The sequence below is a fragment of the Meleagris gallopavo genome, chromosome 22 (genome assembly GCF_905368555.1).
Source record: "Meleagris gallopavo chromosome 22, MGAL_WU_HG_1.1, whole genome shotgun sequence".
Taxonomy (NCBI): Eukaryota; Metazoa; Chordata; class Aves; order Galliformes; family Phasianidae; genus Meleagris; species Meleagris gallopavo.
In genome coordinates this window covers 2765139-2782210 of record NC_139425.1, presented here as the reverse complement: position 1 = coordinate 2782210, position 17072 = coordinate 2765139, and the positions used below count along the sequence as shown (strand labels likewise).

Genomic DNA, 17072 nt, shown 5'->3' with positions numbered 1-17072 from the left:
AAAATGGGCAATAAGATATAATTTTCTTTTTTGTTGGCTGCTTTCATGTTGTAAAATACCTGCAAGATAGCAGTAGTTAATGCATGTAATCTCTACTTGATGGATGGCCAGAATCAAACAAGCAGAAAAAACAAAGCTGCAGAAGAGCAGGATTCCCCTTCCTGCTCACCCTCTTCCATCCATGCAGAAGGACTGACAGCACCGCTGGGAATTCACTTGTGGTCAGCATTGGCTGTAAGCTGCCTTATTTTATCAGGTGTGACACAGCAGTAGGAGATTTCCCCTTCAAGGGGAGCGTGGTGGCTGCTGTTGTTGCTCCCTGCTCTAAAAGCATTGCTCAGGATTGGGCTTTCAGGCCACTGCAGGCTGTACAAACCCTTGTCCATCAGCTTTCCTCCCTTATGTTGGCTGACTGAGTGACAGCAGCGTGGGCTCGTGGTGTTCATTCCTCTAGGGCATCCTGTGCAGCCCTGTTAAAGGGGCCTGAAATGGGTTCTTAGGGTCAGGCAAGTGAATAGGAAAAGCTGGGTAATTCTGGAGTGGGCTGTGTGCTGAGGGGATGGTGAAGTGAATAGTGTTTGGACTACAAAGAATAAATATTTCTTCACATGCATCTGGTACTTGTTCAGATTAGGAAAGGCTGTGGGTAGTAGGAGGAGCTGAGAGAGTCATTAATGAGAAGGAAGGGCAAAGATTGATTGGGTTTTTGGTATGGGATGCCAGTAACCATGCAGGATCTTCGGTGTTTTCATTCCAGCCTGCGTTTCCATATGGCTGTTTTCATAGGCAATTAGAAGCCTGATTCCCTGGCCATAAAGCAGGTGGTGGCCCAGTGTCCCTGCAGAGATAACAGTCATATAGCAGCGCTGTGAAGGACAGGCACTGGCAAGCACTTTGCAGGGAGAGGCTGGCTGCAGCTCCGCAGGCCCCGCTTTGGCACAGCGCACCGTGTGCTGCACTCGTTTGGGTTTCTTACAGCAGCAGGAACCTGCTCGCCCCAGGTACATGGTCAGCTTCTGGTTGAAATGGTTTGGCTCACACTGACAGGTTTGACAGCGGAGCCTTGTTAGATTTCCTGTGTGTAGAGGGCGATGGCATGGAAAATGAGTCTCCAAGTTAACCGTGTGGACTCAGAAGGTGATGCTGATAAATGGATATGAATTTTCCCCAGGACCTCAGCTGCCAGGTTCGCCCAGCTGTCTTCTCACACAGTGCTGCCAAATTTTTCTGAAGGGGCTGAGAAAGCCCCTGCACCAGCCCCTCCCTGGCTGCGCTGCCCTTACACAACTTCTTCTTTCTTGATCCTGCCGTGATGCAACAGGATTTGAGCGTGACCGCAGGGAATGCGGAGGCTGAGCTTTCTGGCAACCCCCTGTAAAACCTTCAGCCTTCCCAGAACTACACTGGGTATTTCCTGCTGTGTGTTACTGAGGTGGGTGATCCGTCCACTATTATGAAGTGTTTGATTGGAGGCTTTCTGCAAACCTTTTTCAGTCCCCTGGAGTGTGGAATCCTGCTGGAAACACTTGTGCTTTTGGGAAGTCAGTTTAGGAGCATTCCCATATTGAACAATCCACGTGCAAGCAAATACATGTGGTTTTGTTTTTAAGTGAAACTGTTCTTACACAGTTGAGCTCTTCAGACTTCAATCTCAACCTATTCAGCTTTTTCAAGGACAGATTTGAAGGGCTCCATGTACTCAAGCGCCGTTCCTGTGTCAGATGGATGAGCGAGGCGAGCTGCAGCATGACATGTGGCCATTTTTAGGCTGTGTGGCTGTTACCAAGCCACCAGGCTGTCCCAGCCTCCCTTTCAGGCCGCAGGTTTCCTGGCTCTGAGTGCAGGGAGGCCAAATGGCAGCGTGGAGGCTTGCAATGATAGCGCTGCCTGTGCGCACGTGGTGGGCGCGTGTTGGCACGGCTCAGGATGGCTGGGGGCTTTGCTGCCCACGTGGCACGCACGTGAGCCTGCTCCCCAGATGGCTGCAGCTCGGCCTGGCCACGCCGTGCCTGGCATTTTGGCTGCTCTAATTCTGGAACCTGAGAGAAGGGAAGCCAGGAGCTGGCTGGCTGCCCCCCTGCAACCTTGCACGTGAGGAGGAGCTGTGGGGCAGGGGCAGACGCTTCTCCTGCTGCATGGGAAAAGCTCTGCCTTCTCGTATCTGAGCTCTGGGACGTGCTGCTGGCTGGGGAGCTGGAGGGCTGCTGCTCGTGCACCAGCTCAGCCCCTTGCTCAGGAGAGTTCTGACTGCTGCAGTTTGGGTGGCAGTGGAGTGACCTTCTCACAGTCCCTGTGCCTGCCCTGTTGGAAGCTTTTCCATGCTGTTGCTGCCTTCTTGCTAGATTCCACCTGAAGCCAAGCTGTGCCCCAGATCCCTGCTGTCCTTAAGGGTTGACAGCTGGTGGCCCCAGGGATGATGAGCACCTCTGTCTGTTAACTTTGGGCACTGCTGTTCTTTGGGAGTGATATGGGTACAGGAGCTTAGAGGAGAAACAAATTTCTCAGTAGTAGTGTTTACAGGGGTTGGGTAAGCTTTGGCTTTGTGCCCTCCTTGGTGTGTGATTTGTATTATTTTTATAAAATATCTTACCTCTTTAATTAGCGCTGACGCACTGTGGGTCTGCAGGTGGTCTGACAGATCTTGACAACTCCCAACACTTCACTTGCTCAGCTTCACTTCATCACTTCCCTGTGCACCAGCTACTCTTAATGGTGTTACAACCCTGGTAGACCGCAGTTATCATCGGTAATTACCTTGCAAACCATAATTCCCACTGATGCAACCTGTGCTTCCTGCTGTTCCATGCCATTGCTCAGTCAGCATAGCACGAGGAGGCCTTATTCTCCTATTACTCAAACAGGTTATGCAAATAATTGTCACTCACTTTACTTCTGAGGAAAGAGTAACTGAAGAGTGCTGCCAGTTATTGGTGTCTCAGCTTCACTTGGAGCTGCTTGGATGCTCTGGGAAGCATGCAGTCCTTCGAGCTGTAGCAGGTTAACAAGCTCCTGCTCCTTCCTGCTGCCTGTTATGCTGCAGCTGAAATGGGCTCAGTGTGCTTGGATGGACAGCCATGCTCCATTGCTTATGTGATGTGTGGCTGGAGCAGGCTGAGGAATAACAAGCCTGGTAGTCAGTTCTGATGCTTGGTGGAGCACAAAACTGTTTAACCTGCTGCAGCGCAGCTGCCCGGGCGTGGATCTGCCACAGTTTTGCTCCCACATGGCTGCTCCTGAGCCTTGGCTGCTCCACAGGGTCGTTGCTTGAGATAATGTTTCAATAAATGCTTACCTGCTCCTACAAACCATTTTTTTACTGCACAGCACACTAAATCTTTTGTTAACCTGTGTGATCACTCTTACAGGGAGGCTTTGCCTTGATTTAGCAGTTCTGCATCACCAAGGCCAGGCTCCTGGTTGAGCAGGCAGCCAGTCTGCAATCTTCCCATCAGTGTGGCTCTTCTGCAGAGGTGATAACCATTCAGGTTTCCCATCTGTGTTTTGCAGAGCCTGATACTAGTGTCCTGCACGCTGCTGTGCAGCTGGTGACTGCAGCCCTTGTGTGGACTTAAGTGAATGGCTGGAGGCAGCTGGAAGGCTCTCCCCTGTGCAGGAAACTTGCCTTTCTCATCAGAACATTCTGGAAGGTGTGCACCTGTGTGTTTACCTTAAAGAACTTGCATTTACTTAAGTCAGTGGGAGGCTCAGCAGTGGCCACGTGACCAAACAATACTGTTCTCCAGCTGAACATGCACACAATGTGGAGCATGTAAAACACAGGCTTCTCATGTGCTGAAAAATGCAAATGCATCCCTGCTGGGGTCCAGATGATGATGTAACGTTTTGGATTGCTAGTTGTCAAATGCAGGATTAAACTTGAGCCTCAAACTGTGTTTCACCACGTATTCCATCCAACAGTGTTTCTGGGGGGTCTGAGGAGTTGAAAATTGTTTTCTGTTTCAGAGGAGGGCTTGCTGTTAGCTCAGTCACACACCTGCAATTGCAGCAGAGCTACTGCTGATGAGAACCAACAGCAGTGCTTACAGAATATGCAGTCAGGGCTGTGGAGGTGAGCACTTTGCTGTTGTGCTGTTTGAGTTCTGTTTATTTTTCAGTTGAATTTGGACAAGTGAGCTATTTGTGAGAGGCTCAGGGCTGATAGCTCTGGCTTTTATCTGCTAGGCATCAGAGGGAAGATGCTGTTCAAAAAGCTTTGCTTCCAGGAATTCAAACTCATTTCTGACACACATTACTTTACTTTCTTTGTAATGTGCAGGTGGGCATTCCTCTAAATGCCCCATCTGAAATATGTAATTGTGTTCAGTTCTGTGCCAGAGAAAAGCGTAGAGCAGCCTGAGTGCTGTTGCTGCCCAAGTGTAGCTGTGGGCACTGCAAACTCTTTTCAGACATAAGGAAGCTAGAAGCAATTGCTTGCTCTTGAGAGTGTGCTCAGAGGCCTTTGCAGGAGATGCAAGTGGGCATCTTCTATAGAATTGTGGCCAGCACTCCATTAAGTGCAGGTCACCTTAAGATCTGAACTCATCATTCTGAAGCCTGAGGCACCCCTGCTGATGCTAGCTGTGAGGATGGAGTTGGGAAGGATGTTGAAAGCCCTCTGAAAACCTTGGGGAAAAGGTTTCAACTTCCTTCTGGCCTTGCCTTCCCACCCCATGTTCCGCCGTGCCCTGTGTGTGCTGTCTGAGTGTGTGTCCCAGCCTGGGTACATCTCTTGTGGCCTGGGGAAGGGGACACACAGGACAGGCTCGTGTCCCCAGCAGGTGCTGTGAGCAGGATGGCAGCGTGGAGGTGTCAGACGAGAGACCTGGGCTGCTCATCCCTGCAGCCTTGCTGTCCCCTTTGCCCTCCAGACCTGGCGCAGAGAGCTGCAGTGAGGAATCAGAGGGGCTGGAGTGCTCCTGCTCCTATTTGGAGGTGTTATAATTGTATTGAAAAGAGATGGTTAGGGTTTCACCCTGAGAAATAGCTGAACTTCCACACACGGCTCTCTTGTTCTCCCTCCTCAAATAAAGAAGGGGAGAAAATACCAAACAGGACTTAAGGGCTGAGAAGAGGACAGGAATGTCCCTCCCACAGATGCTCTCCTTTCTGAATGGATCCTGTGTGTGCATCCCACAGGCTGCAGCTCTCCACACCCTGCTCCAACATGGCCCCTACCGTGGGGCCCATCCTTCAGGAGCAACACTGGTGCTGGGCCCCAACAGCTGGCAGCTCCCCTAGGCCTCCTGCTCCCTGCAGCTCTTCGCCGTGGGCTGCGGCTCTAGATGGGCCCTGCTCCTGTGGGGCTGTACATCCTTCAGTCCATGTCCACTGCTGTGCCATGGGCTCCTATGTGGCTGCACGTGGAGATCTGCTCTGTGTGGTGCCCATGGGCTGCCGAGGCACAGCCTGCTCCACCACGAGCCTTCCCTAGGCTGCAGAGCACCTCCTCCCTGCTCACAGAGGCTAACCCTGCAGCCCTCCACTACCCAACCCCTGCCACATAAATCCACTGCAATTATTGAAGCACAGAGCTGTGTTTGCAGCACTCCTGTGAGTCTGGCCCCAAGCTGTTTTGCACACTGCTTCTTTCAGTGTTGCTGTATCCCCGTGGCTTAGATGCCTCAGTGAAGATCGTTGCATGGTGAAGGTTGGCAGCAGTATAACAGAAGCAGATTCTCTTGCTTTGAGTCAGATCAGTTACAGCTGCTCAGTCCAACCCTGAAATCAGCTCTTGAGTCTTTGACCTTGAAGTAATAAAATCTAAAAGGAAACACTGTGATTTCCTGGTTTCTCTTTACAAGCTGAGAGCCCTGCAGTAAGGAATCCATGTAACAGTTCGTCGTGTAGCTCGAAGTTATGCTCTTGGTTATGAGCCAGGGCTGAGCTGCCTGCCCTGAGCACTGCTTCTTGTTCCCATTGATTTTTTTCGCTTTGCATCTACGTGGGGCCAAACTTGGGTCAGGATCATACCAGGAATCCCCTTTCTGAAACCCTGGGTCAGCAGATAGGCTGTGCAGCAGTGCAAGTGTCAGTGGGCCTGATTGCTGGAGCACCATGGATATGAATGGATATCCAGGGTGAGGAGTCAAGTTTGTAAACAGCAGATCCAGGAGTGGTTTTCAAAACAGGTGATCCAGATGAAGCCACCAGAAAGCCCCATCCTGCTTGTGGTAGGAGGTACAGGGCTTGTATCTGTGAGGCTGTGTGCTGTTTCCACCCGGAGCACATCTGACATCAGAGCACATGGCTCTCTGGCACTGTCATGCTGATGCAGAACAGCCCTTCCTGGGGAGTTACGTGAGAAATGGGTGTATTTCTTTAACACGTTTCAGTGCCACAGCAGCCCTCCCACTGCTCATGTTAGTGGGGGAAGAGGAAGCAGCAGGCAGTTTCAGCTAGAATGCAGCACTTGGCTTTGTGTGCTCTGAGCTGTTTGAGATGCTCAAGGTGTGAGGTTTGTGCTCCCAAGTTAGAGGCAGCCTGGCGTGGCCCTGGGGCAGGATCCTGTGCACAGAGGTGCGTCCTGGCGGCTCCCCAGCTGGTGTTGGCTTTCATGTGCCTGCACATACCCCAGGGGACACTTTTCAAGGGCAACAAGCAGCTGAGAGCGATAGCTATTCTTCTGGGAATCACTGATGATGGTGTGCTGCCTGCCTTGGGGAGAAATGTGGGGAAGTGTGTCCTCCTTCTCTAGGCATGGAGGATCACTGCTTTGCCACCTGGGAGCTCATTTCAGGTTTCCATTGTTAATCTCCTGCCTCACTATGCAGTGGCTGAAGCGTTGTTAAAATCAGCAGGTTTTTATTTTGGTTACAGACTGTTTCCTTGGGGAACGTGACATTTCTGTTTCATCTCTGGGTGCAGCTCTTGGCTCTTCTTCGCGCTACTGTGTTCAATGCCAAGGTCCCACTGAACTGACACCTTTGTAGCAGGAGCCCAGAGCTTGTTTGTGGAGAACTACAGAGAGAATAATGCATAACTTAACGTATGTAATAATGTGTAATATTAATAACGTGTATGATAATGCATAATAATGCAGTAACTTAAATATACCTGCATGTATTTGTTTTAAGTGACCTTGGAAAATAAGACAGCCTTTGGCATCAATCTCAGGCCATCAGAAGGTAGGTATGTAAGGGGAGGGTGTTCCTAGGACAGCACTGGCCTGTGTCTCAGGCAGACGTGTTTGCAGGCATGTGAGCAAGCATGCCATACCATAAATCTCAGCTTCCTCTCATATGTGGCCATCCTTACTGTTGGAACTGTCAGCTCCTTCTTCCTGTCTCCTATCTGAAGGTATACCTTGCATTTCCACTGCATGCATTTGATTGCTTGTAGATGTAGTGATTTACATGGGATGGGGACCTTGGGCTAAATCGTCTTACTGATGGAGAGCTTCAGTCCAGATTTGGATTTCTGGGGTTCAGTTACTCTGCTCAGGAGGACAAGTGGGAACATCAGTGTTGTCCGTGGGGAGAGTACTTCTGAATTTGCACTGTTCCCTTGTAGTGCTTGCACAGTAACAAAGACCTCCTTGTTTTTCCAGGGAAGGGAATGAACCGGGGGATTCTATGAAGATCACATATGGCGAGTTGCTGCGCAAAGTCTGTCAGTTTGCCAATGTCCTCCGTAATCACGGTAGGTGGCTGGAGCAAGGGGAGAGTTAGATGCTGGGAAAGCGTTAGACCAGTTTTTGGAGATGGGATCAGTTTTTTGTATGGTTGCTATTCAATTAAATGCAACATGCTTCATTTCTCTGGCTGCTTCCACAGCTGTGGAGGAGGGTATAGGCAGGTTTACTCTGCAGTGTGTTCTTACACAGTTGTTTCTAGCTCATCAATGCTGCTTGTTCCTTGCAGCTGTACAAGGAAGGAACTTGTGCTCAAAACTTTCTCCTCTGAGATTTTCCAACTACCAGTGGGGTTCTGCCTCTTTCAAGGGACTGAACATATCTGATCAGAACGTGCAACATTCATTGCTGCGCGTTCTGATCATTGCAGCAAGCTTAAAGAGCTGGAAGGCTTGAAAGGCAGAACACGTGCTCAGTGCCCCTGGGCAGTCTGGAGCTCTTTTCCTGGTCATTACTGGTGTGATGCTTCTTGCATTTCTGCCATGGTGCATGGGCACTGCTGGGGAATGGCAGTGGAAGTTCATGCCTGTGGGCACTGCTTTGGCCTGCAGAGCTGAAATGTTCTTTCCAAGCTGGCTATGCTCTAGCTCCAGCTGAAACTTTATTGTGTGTATATAAACGTTGGCTTAAAATCATTTGCTTTCTTCTATAGCCTGTTCCTTTGGCATGGTGTGATCATTTTGACAAATGACATGCTCGTCTTCCTTTCACAGGTGTGAAGAAAGGTGACCGAATCTCCATCTACCTGCCGATGATCCTGGAGCTGGTCGTAGCCATGCTCGCCTGTGCCAGGATTGGAGCCATCCACTCTGTTGTGGTAAGAGCAAGCCCTGTGCGTCGCTATTCGGGAGCGCTGTTGGTCTGGGGAGAGTGAGGGAGGGAGACTGGAAGAGCTGACAGGGTGTGTGCTGACCGTAACATGGATGGAAACTAAATGTGGTGCATTCTAGCCCTTTCTTGCACCATGGAATGAGCTCCTCTAGATCTTTCCATCAGTGCATGCTGTTACCATTTACCATGGGATGACAGTGTGGCTGTGGCCATTCATTTTGTGTTGCTTGCTAACTTGGTTGTGTGATCTGCCAGTTTGCAGGTTTCTCAGCAGACTCTCTTTGTGAGCGGATCCTCGACTGCGGTTGCTCCCTCCTCATTACGGCAGGTAAAACATTCGGTGCCCCTGACTCTGAGCTGTTTCTCTTGGCTGTCTGAAAGGTCTGTATTTTAACAGCCAGATGTGCTTGGAATTGGAAGAGGAAGGGGCAGTGCTTCAGCTGAGCTGCTGCAAGGCGGATATGCTGCTTGTAGCTGTGCTTGAGGACTGCTTTTCTCTTCGAATGTACTGTGAAGCATCTAAGCAGCCCGCCCACTTTGTCCTGTAAAGCATGATGTCACCAGCTGCTAATAGCATGTTTCCCAACACTTCTCATCCATGTTCCTCTTCAAAATGTGCCAGATGTTTGCAAGATGTATCATTCATGAGCCTACCCAAATTTGAGGGATTCCCTCTCTTCCCTATTTTGAGAAAATTTCTGTCACAAGTCTCAGCTTTGCAAAGCAAGGGATCAAGAAAGTGTTTGCATGTAAACCCAATGCATTTTCCAAAGCTATATTTTCTGAGGTAGTGCTGTTATTGTTAGTAGGTTCATGGCATGGAAGGAACCCATTAAATACTGTGATGTATGTTCTGGCCAAGTTGCATTATTCCCCACTGAATATTCCTAAGAGACTTTTCAGGTCAAATTTGAACCTCTCCCAGGGAAGGAATTTCACCATTTCCCTTGGCATCTGTTTCTCTAGGCTAAAAAGGGCGTATTAGGAAACCTTTCCCATCAGCTGCTTGACTGCTTTCCCTCCTTCTGATGCATAAATTCTGCTCTGACCTCCTGAAACTGCCTGTTGTTTCTAGCTGTCCCAGGCTGCCTTGGCTGCAGAGTGTCTCTCACACTGTCCTTACTGTTTTGCAGATGCCTTTTATCGAGGGGACAAGCTGGTCAACCTGAAGCAGATTGCAGATGAAGCTCTCCAGAAGAGCAAAGACAAGTAAATTCAGATTCTTTTGTGAAAGGGCACTTGTTGGAATCTACTCCTGCACAAGTGGGAATATAAATTTTCATGGTGAAAATGGCCATGACCACTGGTGGATCTCCCAGTGCAAGTTGTGAGCAGTCTGACACCATACTGTGGTGCATATTAAGATGGACCTTAAACCTTGCCCAAAAGCCACTTGCTCAACCATAATGAAATAAAACAAATATTTCAGCTGTGGGAGATGGCTGTGTCGCAGGAACCAGCACTTTAATTGGCAATTGCCAGTCTATGCACAGGATTAATGCCTGACTCCATTTCTTTGAATATGTCTTCACTGCAATACTGGTGAATCATAAAAAGGGGCAGACATTACCATCACATTTTAAAGAAAGGGAAATAAACATGATGAAATGACTTTACCAGACTTACAGACACAGTCACTGTCCTGCTAGAGACCACACCCAGATCATTACACTTCCATGCCAAAATTTCCTCTTCCAATTGCTCTAGCTTCTGCACTGACAAGACAGATGCACATCATAATAATGGATAACTTCACTTGGGGAAAAAACACACAGATATTGCTTATGACTTCTTTGTAACCTTTTGTTTAGTAGGCAAAGTTCCTTGCTTAGTAAGAATAAAGGCAACATATTTGTAGAAAAGAGTTGCTAACACTCACTGTGATTTTGCATTCAACTTGTTAGATCAAACATGCAAATCTAGGGCAGATAGCCTGAATGTTAAAAATTCAAACTCCTTAGAAATGTTTTCAAGTCTTTTGTTTGTAGAAGCAGTTACACGGTAGGACAGAACTAGAATTTAAGGCTGATGAAGCTAACTGATGGAGATGATGGGTTGGTGCCCTGAGACGTCAGAGACAGGATGCTCTGCTGGTCCCCACGAAGGGACAAAGCCCTGATATTTTCCCTGATTTATAATTTGGCTTTGGAAATCTTTCCCTTTTCTGGAGTGTACAGCTGATCACTCCTAGGGATGGGAGCAGCTGCCTGGTATCTTGTGGGTGCTGTGGGAGGTCCTGCTCACATCCACAGACAGGCAAATTAGGGATTTGTCAGGCAGTGAATTGTGAGAGATGCTTGTGAAATCCTTCTTTCTTCTTTAGGAATGGTACACGTATGGTTTACCTAATAATACCCCATTAAATTCTGCACAGACCTTGCCAAGCTCTGCTCCTGTGCTGTGGCATTGCTCACGTCCCACAGCAATTCATGATGTGCCTGAGGTTTGCATGGCTGCATCTGCAGTACAGATGGAGGGGAGGTGATGAGGGCTGAGATGTGCAGCTGTGTCCAGGCTGCCCTCCTGTTCCCTCGCTCCCAGCAGTGCCAGGCAGCAGAACAGCTCTTCCCAGAGAGCTACTTGCGAGGGTGTGCAGGCAGCATACACTCTGGGTAAAGAAAAGCAGCTCAGGGGCTCAGCTCTGCCTTCAGCACAGCCCATATAACACAAAAGGCAGGCATAGCCTGAGCAGCCTCATCTGACAGCTCCTTCCCCCTTACAGGGGCTTCTCTTTGAAGAAGTGCATTGTGGTGAAGCACCTGGGACGGGAGGAGGTAGCAGCGGACGGGGCATGCAGCCAATCTCCTCCTCTCAAAAGGCTGTGCCAGGACGTGCAGGTATGCTCTTAGGAGGTTAGGAATTGGGAGGGATTTTTTTATTATTTTCTTTCCCCCCCAGCAAATTCAGTGTGAAATCACTGCCGTGCTTCTCTCAATGCTTCTGGTTTCTGACTCCTGTTCCTGCTTTCTCCCCTGCTTGCTGTTGTTGCTTTGTGAGTGGTACAAAGAAGGGTTCCTTTGTCTTTCCCAGATCCCCTCCCGCTGCTTTCTTTAACACCATTGCTAGCTGCCAGCCCACAGGGCTCCTGATTGCACAGCAGGGTACAGCTTCCACAGGCTGGAAGTCTTAGGACAAGGTACTTGCTTCTCTCTGGCAACTGAAGGGTTCTTCCTTTTCAATCTTGTATCTGTCTCCCATTTTGTGCGAAGAGGAATGTCTTCCTGTGCTGTAGCTATAACAGTGGAAACAGAAGAGAGAAACAGAAGATTTGTTCTTGTGACTGGCTTCAGGCCCCAAGATAACAATTACAGAAATGCTGGGAATAGTGCAGTTGCTGCGTAGCTGGCACAGGAACTGCGTCAGCTGCTGGAGCTGGGGCTGTCCCTTGCAAAAGAAACCAGATGGAAAGATGTGGGCCAGAGACATGGGGTGAGATGGGGTGGAAGGAGGAGAAGGTGTCAGGGAGCCGTGGCTTCCTACCAAGCTCCTGAGGCTGTGCACAGTCCTGCTGCACAGTGCAGCCAGGTACTGCCTTTGTCTGCTTTGATGGGATGCTTCTGTCACCACCCAGCACTAACAGCACGCTGCGTCTTGCAACATTATATTCTGTCCTTAAACATCTGCCTGTTAATTCACAGCAGTGCATGGCATCATCTCCAGGTGCTGGGATACTGCCTGGACAGGTATCTTGCCCAGAAATGGGTTGTGTTTTGGGGTTGTGTTTGACAGAGCTTTGGACTCTGCTTTCAGATGGGTGGTTGCTGCACATCCCTGGCAGCAGATTGTGTCTTTGGGTTACCTTTGCTTGTTCAGCTGTGTTAGTGATACTGGTGTGTTGTGCAGCATTTGCCAGCCTGGCCATGTTACACTGAGCTCCTTTGCCTGTCTCTTACTTGCAGTGGGGAGCTGCAAGGAGTGTGAAAGGTGGAGTTGGGCAGCGTTTCTGTGCTGCGTTTCCTGAGTGAGATGCTATGGAGAAGCCTATCCCTATGCTGATTGCTGGGGATGTGAGGTTATTGAGCAGCCATTCAGGCAGAGATGGAGTGGGGCTGCCTCTTACCCTTTGGTTCTTGTTTGGATACTTTATTAAGGATCGCTTTCCCCTTTGAGTTCATTACTGCTCTGTTGGCTTTTGTAACACTGTCGGGCGATTCGTGAGCTGTGTCCTGGTCTGTGCTGTTGTACCCAGCTGGCCGTGTGCAGGAGAGGCTCTGAGACCTGCCCAGAGGTGTTGGACCCCTAGAGAAGGCAAACTGGGCCACAGTTGTGCTCAGAGAGCACCTCCTGGCCTGGGCCCTGGATCAGAACTCCCTCCAGCCTACCAGGTCAACATGGAACTCCTTGCCTTCAAAGCCTGGTGTGGATCCTCCTCTTCTTAACTTTCACACCCTCTTTGTGGATTTTTAACAGGAAAAAAAGACTGAGAGCTCACAGAGACTCCATCCCAAGGTATTTACGCACAGTGCTGTCTTTCTCTTCTCGACTCTTCCCCTCTGTTCTCCCTTCCAGCCCTTTCTAACCGCACCAACTCTGCACGGCCACGCGTGCCCTGCTAACTGTGTGACCTGCGGCTGCATGTTAGCAATAGGTGCCACATCTGCTTGGCTGCAGACACTGTGTGGAGCCGTTTGCCCAGCATCACAAGGGCAGCAAGCATAGTTGGGATCCTGCAGTGGCTATGATGACCTCTGGAATCAGAGGGTGAGGAGATGTGTGTGTGCTGGGACTGCCTGGCTGCCTTCTGCTTCCTCTTCACAAAGGAGCAGTCCAAACCTCTCTGTTCTGGTGGCAGCAGGATGGCTGCTGAGCACAGCCTGGGGTCAGCAACACCAGCTTTGCTGCTGGAAACAGATTGGCTTCTGTGAATACACCTGGAAGCATATGAGTATGCTTGCAAGATGAAACTCAGAACCAGCAGGATTTGCTGGCAGCATCAGGATGACATTTCACCTCTACAAGCAGTACTCACAATGTGCTTTCCATCGTCAAGGGGCCAGCAGGAACCACTGGCAACTCCCCAGGTGCAGAGGTGCGCAGGGCCAGGAAGCCTGCAGCCCCACAACCCAACCCAGCGCCAGGGCTTTGCTCACCTGAGGAGCTGCAGTTACAGGGCTTGTTGTGAACTGAACATGGGCCAGCCAGCACGTATCCTCTGCTAGAGCACCAGGAGAGCACCAGGGTTTGCATACTGGGAGGGGCTTTTATTAGTCAGCGTCACCATGTGACTTTTTGAGATTCAGATGTTCTCTGATCCCTTGGCATCAGCTGCCCCATGGCCTTGCTGCCAACCCAACTGTGATGTCCAGTGATGGGTAGGTGCGTGCCAGCTCCCATCCTGGCTACATCAAACTCTCAGACCTCCCTGAATCAGGGTGTCCAGCTCTCAGAGACCATAGGCACCTCTGTCTCTGCTGTGTCTCTCAGCTTTAGGTCTCTTTCATTTCTAACTGGTAGTGTAACTGTGTAGGACAGAGGCAGCATGCCCTGTCGTGTGCACTGGTCTGGCCTTGGGGGCTGTGTGCCATGCATGGGTCGGAGCTGGAACAGAGGAAGTTTGGTGCTAAAACTTAGTGATCCTTGGAGGAGAGATGCCAGAAGGCAGCAGATAGGCTGGTACAAGCTGAGCATGGATGTGTTCAATGTGGTGCCTCGCTGAGAGCTTGCTGATGTGCCACACTTATGGAGATTCTCTCCAGGTGCTGTGAGATTCTGTGAGAGCTTTCAAAATGGGCTCAACTTTGCAGTGCTGTCCGTGAAGGGGCAGAGGAGCTGGTGTTCCTGCACCACGTACCAGAGCTGCGTGCAGCAGAATCCCAGCGCCTCCAAATGGCCCACGCACATCTCAGGGCTGCAGTACATCACTGCCACCCCGTGGCTGCTCTCTGCGCGGGTGTGCTCCAGCTGAGAGAATTCTGGGCTACATCTGCTGCCCTTGGGCTGCTCTGTATAGCCCTCAGCTACGAGCTGTTGGGATCCACTGTGTGGAGGAGGTTCTCTGCCTTGGTGAGTTCCAAGAGCAGGCAGCTGCTATGTCTGCTCAGCCATGGAGTTCCACCAGAACCAGAAGATCCCTATGCTGATGTTTCCATCCTGCTTTGCTGAGGTGACATCCCACTGTTTACAGCTCTACTTCTTGGACCAAAGGCACCTTCTAGTTCTGTTTGCTAACAAGAAATTCTTGTACAAGTGACTGCTGGAGCCTGGGTGACAGCTCGGGGACACTGCACAGACTGTGCTGCCCAGTGGGCCCTTGTTCTTCCAGCTGATGTGCCCCTGGTGAGCCCTCCACGTGTTGCAAGGCTGGGGATCAGCGTGCCTGGCTTTGTGGAGATGTGGGCAGTGGAGGTGTGCTGTCAGTCTGAGGAGCTCAGCTGTCCCCAGGCTCCTCCATGGAGAGGAGAAAAGATTGGGTGGAACTGGGTCTTGCGCTGAGCTGTCCATCTCGGAGATGGTGCCAGCCAGCACAGCTCTCAGGGTGACCTCAGCCCCCGTGGGTGCTGGTAGCCCTGTCATACCTTGGCACCCTTGATGGGCAGCCAGTGCTGGGTGGTTCAGCGTTGGAGCAGCCACTTCTTATCAAGATAGTTGTCTTAAAATTTGGGTATAACAGATTTTTGGATCTGCAGGGACAAGAAGCCTGATATGCTCCTCTTGGTCTTGTGACCTCCATGATAACAAGACCCTGCAATGTAACTGGAGAACATGTGGCTGTGCCAAAGCTTCTGGCTTAGTTGTTTGCAGCTCAGTGGCTGCCCATGGAGCCAAGAGGGGTCCTGTTTTCTATGAAAGTGTAGAGCAGCCACGGCTGCTCCTGAGAGGGGTTTGTTGGTGTTGCCAGTGGTTTGGAAAATCTGCTTCAGGTCTTGCAGGAACATCTTGACTGAGAGTTGCAGCTCTGATGCACGATTTGCAGTTCTGGGCAGAAGCTGTGCCATGAATAACTGCCTGGATAGGCCAAGAGGGGTGACAAGGTTGGGGCTGCAGCCACTTGTCCCCTCTCTATGCCTTTGTGGAGGGCCTGTTCCTGATCTTGTGCTTTTCTCAGGTCCCCTGGGATCCACACATGGATGTGTGGTGGCATGATCTAATGAGCAGTGCCAGCATGGAGTGTGAGCCTGAATGGTGCGACTCCGAGGATGAACTCTTCATTCTCTACACAAGTGGCTCAACTGGAAAACCCAAGGTACGTTTCCTGCATAGCCTGCTGCCCTGTGAGGATGGGCTGAGCCAGAGCAACCCCCCAGTGACGGGATGAGGGAGGTCCTGCTGCCTTGGAGGAGGGGCTGTGTTTGTCATTGAGCTCAGCTGCTGTTGAATCTCAGTGAAACAGTGATTCTCAGCTTGGCCTGCGAGCTGGGGGCCTTGGTGGGAACGTGACCTGATGGTTCTGTGCCTTCTCTTTTCAGGGTGTGCTGCATACAGTGGGTGGATACATGCTTTATGCTTCCACTTCATTTAAGTATGTCTTTGACTACCAGCCTGAGGACATCTACTGGTGCACAGCTGACATTGGATGGATAACAGGCCATTCCTACATCACTTATGGACCCTTGGCAAATGGGGCAACTAGCGTATTAGTAAGTGCTGGATGGCCACTGGGTGCCTGTCCTCTAAGAAGTTATGCGTGGTGGTGCTTTGCTCTGTGAGGAGCACATCAGGATTTGCTTTTCTCCCTTGTACGAGGCCCCATTGTACTGTCCATGCCATATTGTAGCGTGCTATGGTTTGTGAGGAAGGATGATATTCCCCAAAGAGGACATGGCTTACTCTGTAGTGGCAGAGGGATGGCTAGGCTGAGTGTATAACTTCCAGGTAATTTGTTTTTCAAATGCTCACGTTTCTTTTTCTTAGAAGTGCCAGCCTTGTGTAAACAGGCATCAGGACAACTGCAAGCTAATGTGAAAGCTGGATTGGGAGCCAGGGAGTAAAGTTGTTGCTGCTGGCACTTATTTGACAACCTGCATTTAATTCCTGTACCTGTATCTCCCTTGACAGTGTATGGCTGTAACATGTATACACATCAGGAACCAGAGACTTAGGTCCAAAATTCCCATGTGATAGAGCAAGCAGGAAAATACGTCATGCAGGGAGAATCCTCTTTAGGGTTCTTAGTGCTGTTGGCTGTGGGTCTCCACTGCATGATGTGGCATTACCCTGTGCCACATGGGCAGTGTCACTTGGGCTGGTGGGACTGCGTCACTGTGATGTTAGGATGCTAGGATGTTTTAGGGGACATTTGCTAGGACACCTGAGGTGAGAGGGTGCAAAATCCATCCTGAGAAAGAAGTAAGAAGTGTCCTGAACTGGTTTCACTGCATGGTGCCCCTGGCATGCCTCTAAGATCACACAGGGGTACAGCTGCTCTCAGCTCCTCTTGCTTGAGGAAGGGCAGGTGGTTGTGGGGAGATGGCAGTGAGGAACAGCTGTGTCACTGCCCTGTCTCCCACTCAGTTTGAAGGTATCCCCACCTACCCGGACGCTGGGCGAATGTGGAGTATCATTGACAAGTACAAGGTGACCAAGTTCTACACGGCACCCACAGCCATCCGGCTGCTGATGAAGTGTGGGGAGGAGCCTGTCAAAAAGTGAGTCAGTCCCCAGGAGCACGGGG

The 17072-nt window shown here is 50.4% G+C and overlaps 1 protein-coding gene across 4 annotated transcripts in view; it reads left to right on the top strand.

Annotated features, from left to right (window-relative positions):
• Positions 1-17072, top strand: part of ACSS2 (acyl-CoA synthetase short chain family member 2) — a 31199-nt gene that overhangs the window by 8333 nt on the left and 5794 nt on the right. For 3 of the 4 annotated variants that reach the window (XR_014887700.1, XM_085241367.1, XM_085241366.1), the window contains exons 3-11: positions 7547-7638; positions 8344-8447; positions 8717-8789; positions 9595-9670; positions 11184-11298; positions 12872-12910; positions 15507-15644; positions 15868-16038; positions 16913-17046. Coding sequence is in view for 3 of the 4 variants with exons in the window: in XM_085241367.1 (XP_085097493.1) it covers positions 7547-7638; positions 8344-8447; positions 8717-8789; positions 9595-9670; positions 11184-11298; positions 12872-12910; positions 15507-15644; positions 15868-16038; positions 16913-17046 (942 nt within the window). In the remaining variant the exon portion in view is untranslated. The remainder of the gene's footprint in view (positions 1-7546; positions 7639-8343; positions 8448-8716; positions 8790-9594; positions 9671-11183; positions 11299-12871; positions 12911-15506; positions 15645-15867; positions 16039-16912; positions 17047-17072) is intronic. The other variant, XM_085241368.1, reaches the window with a different exon arrangement.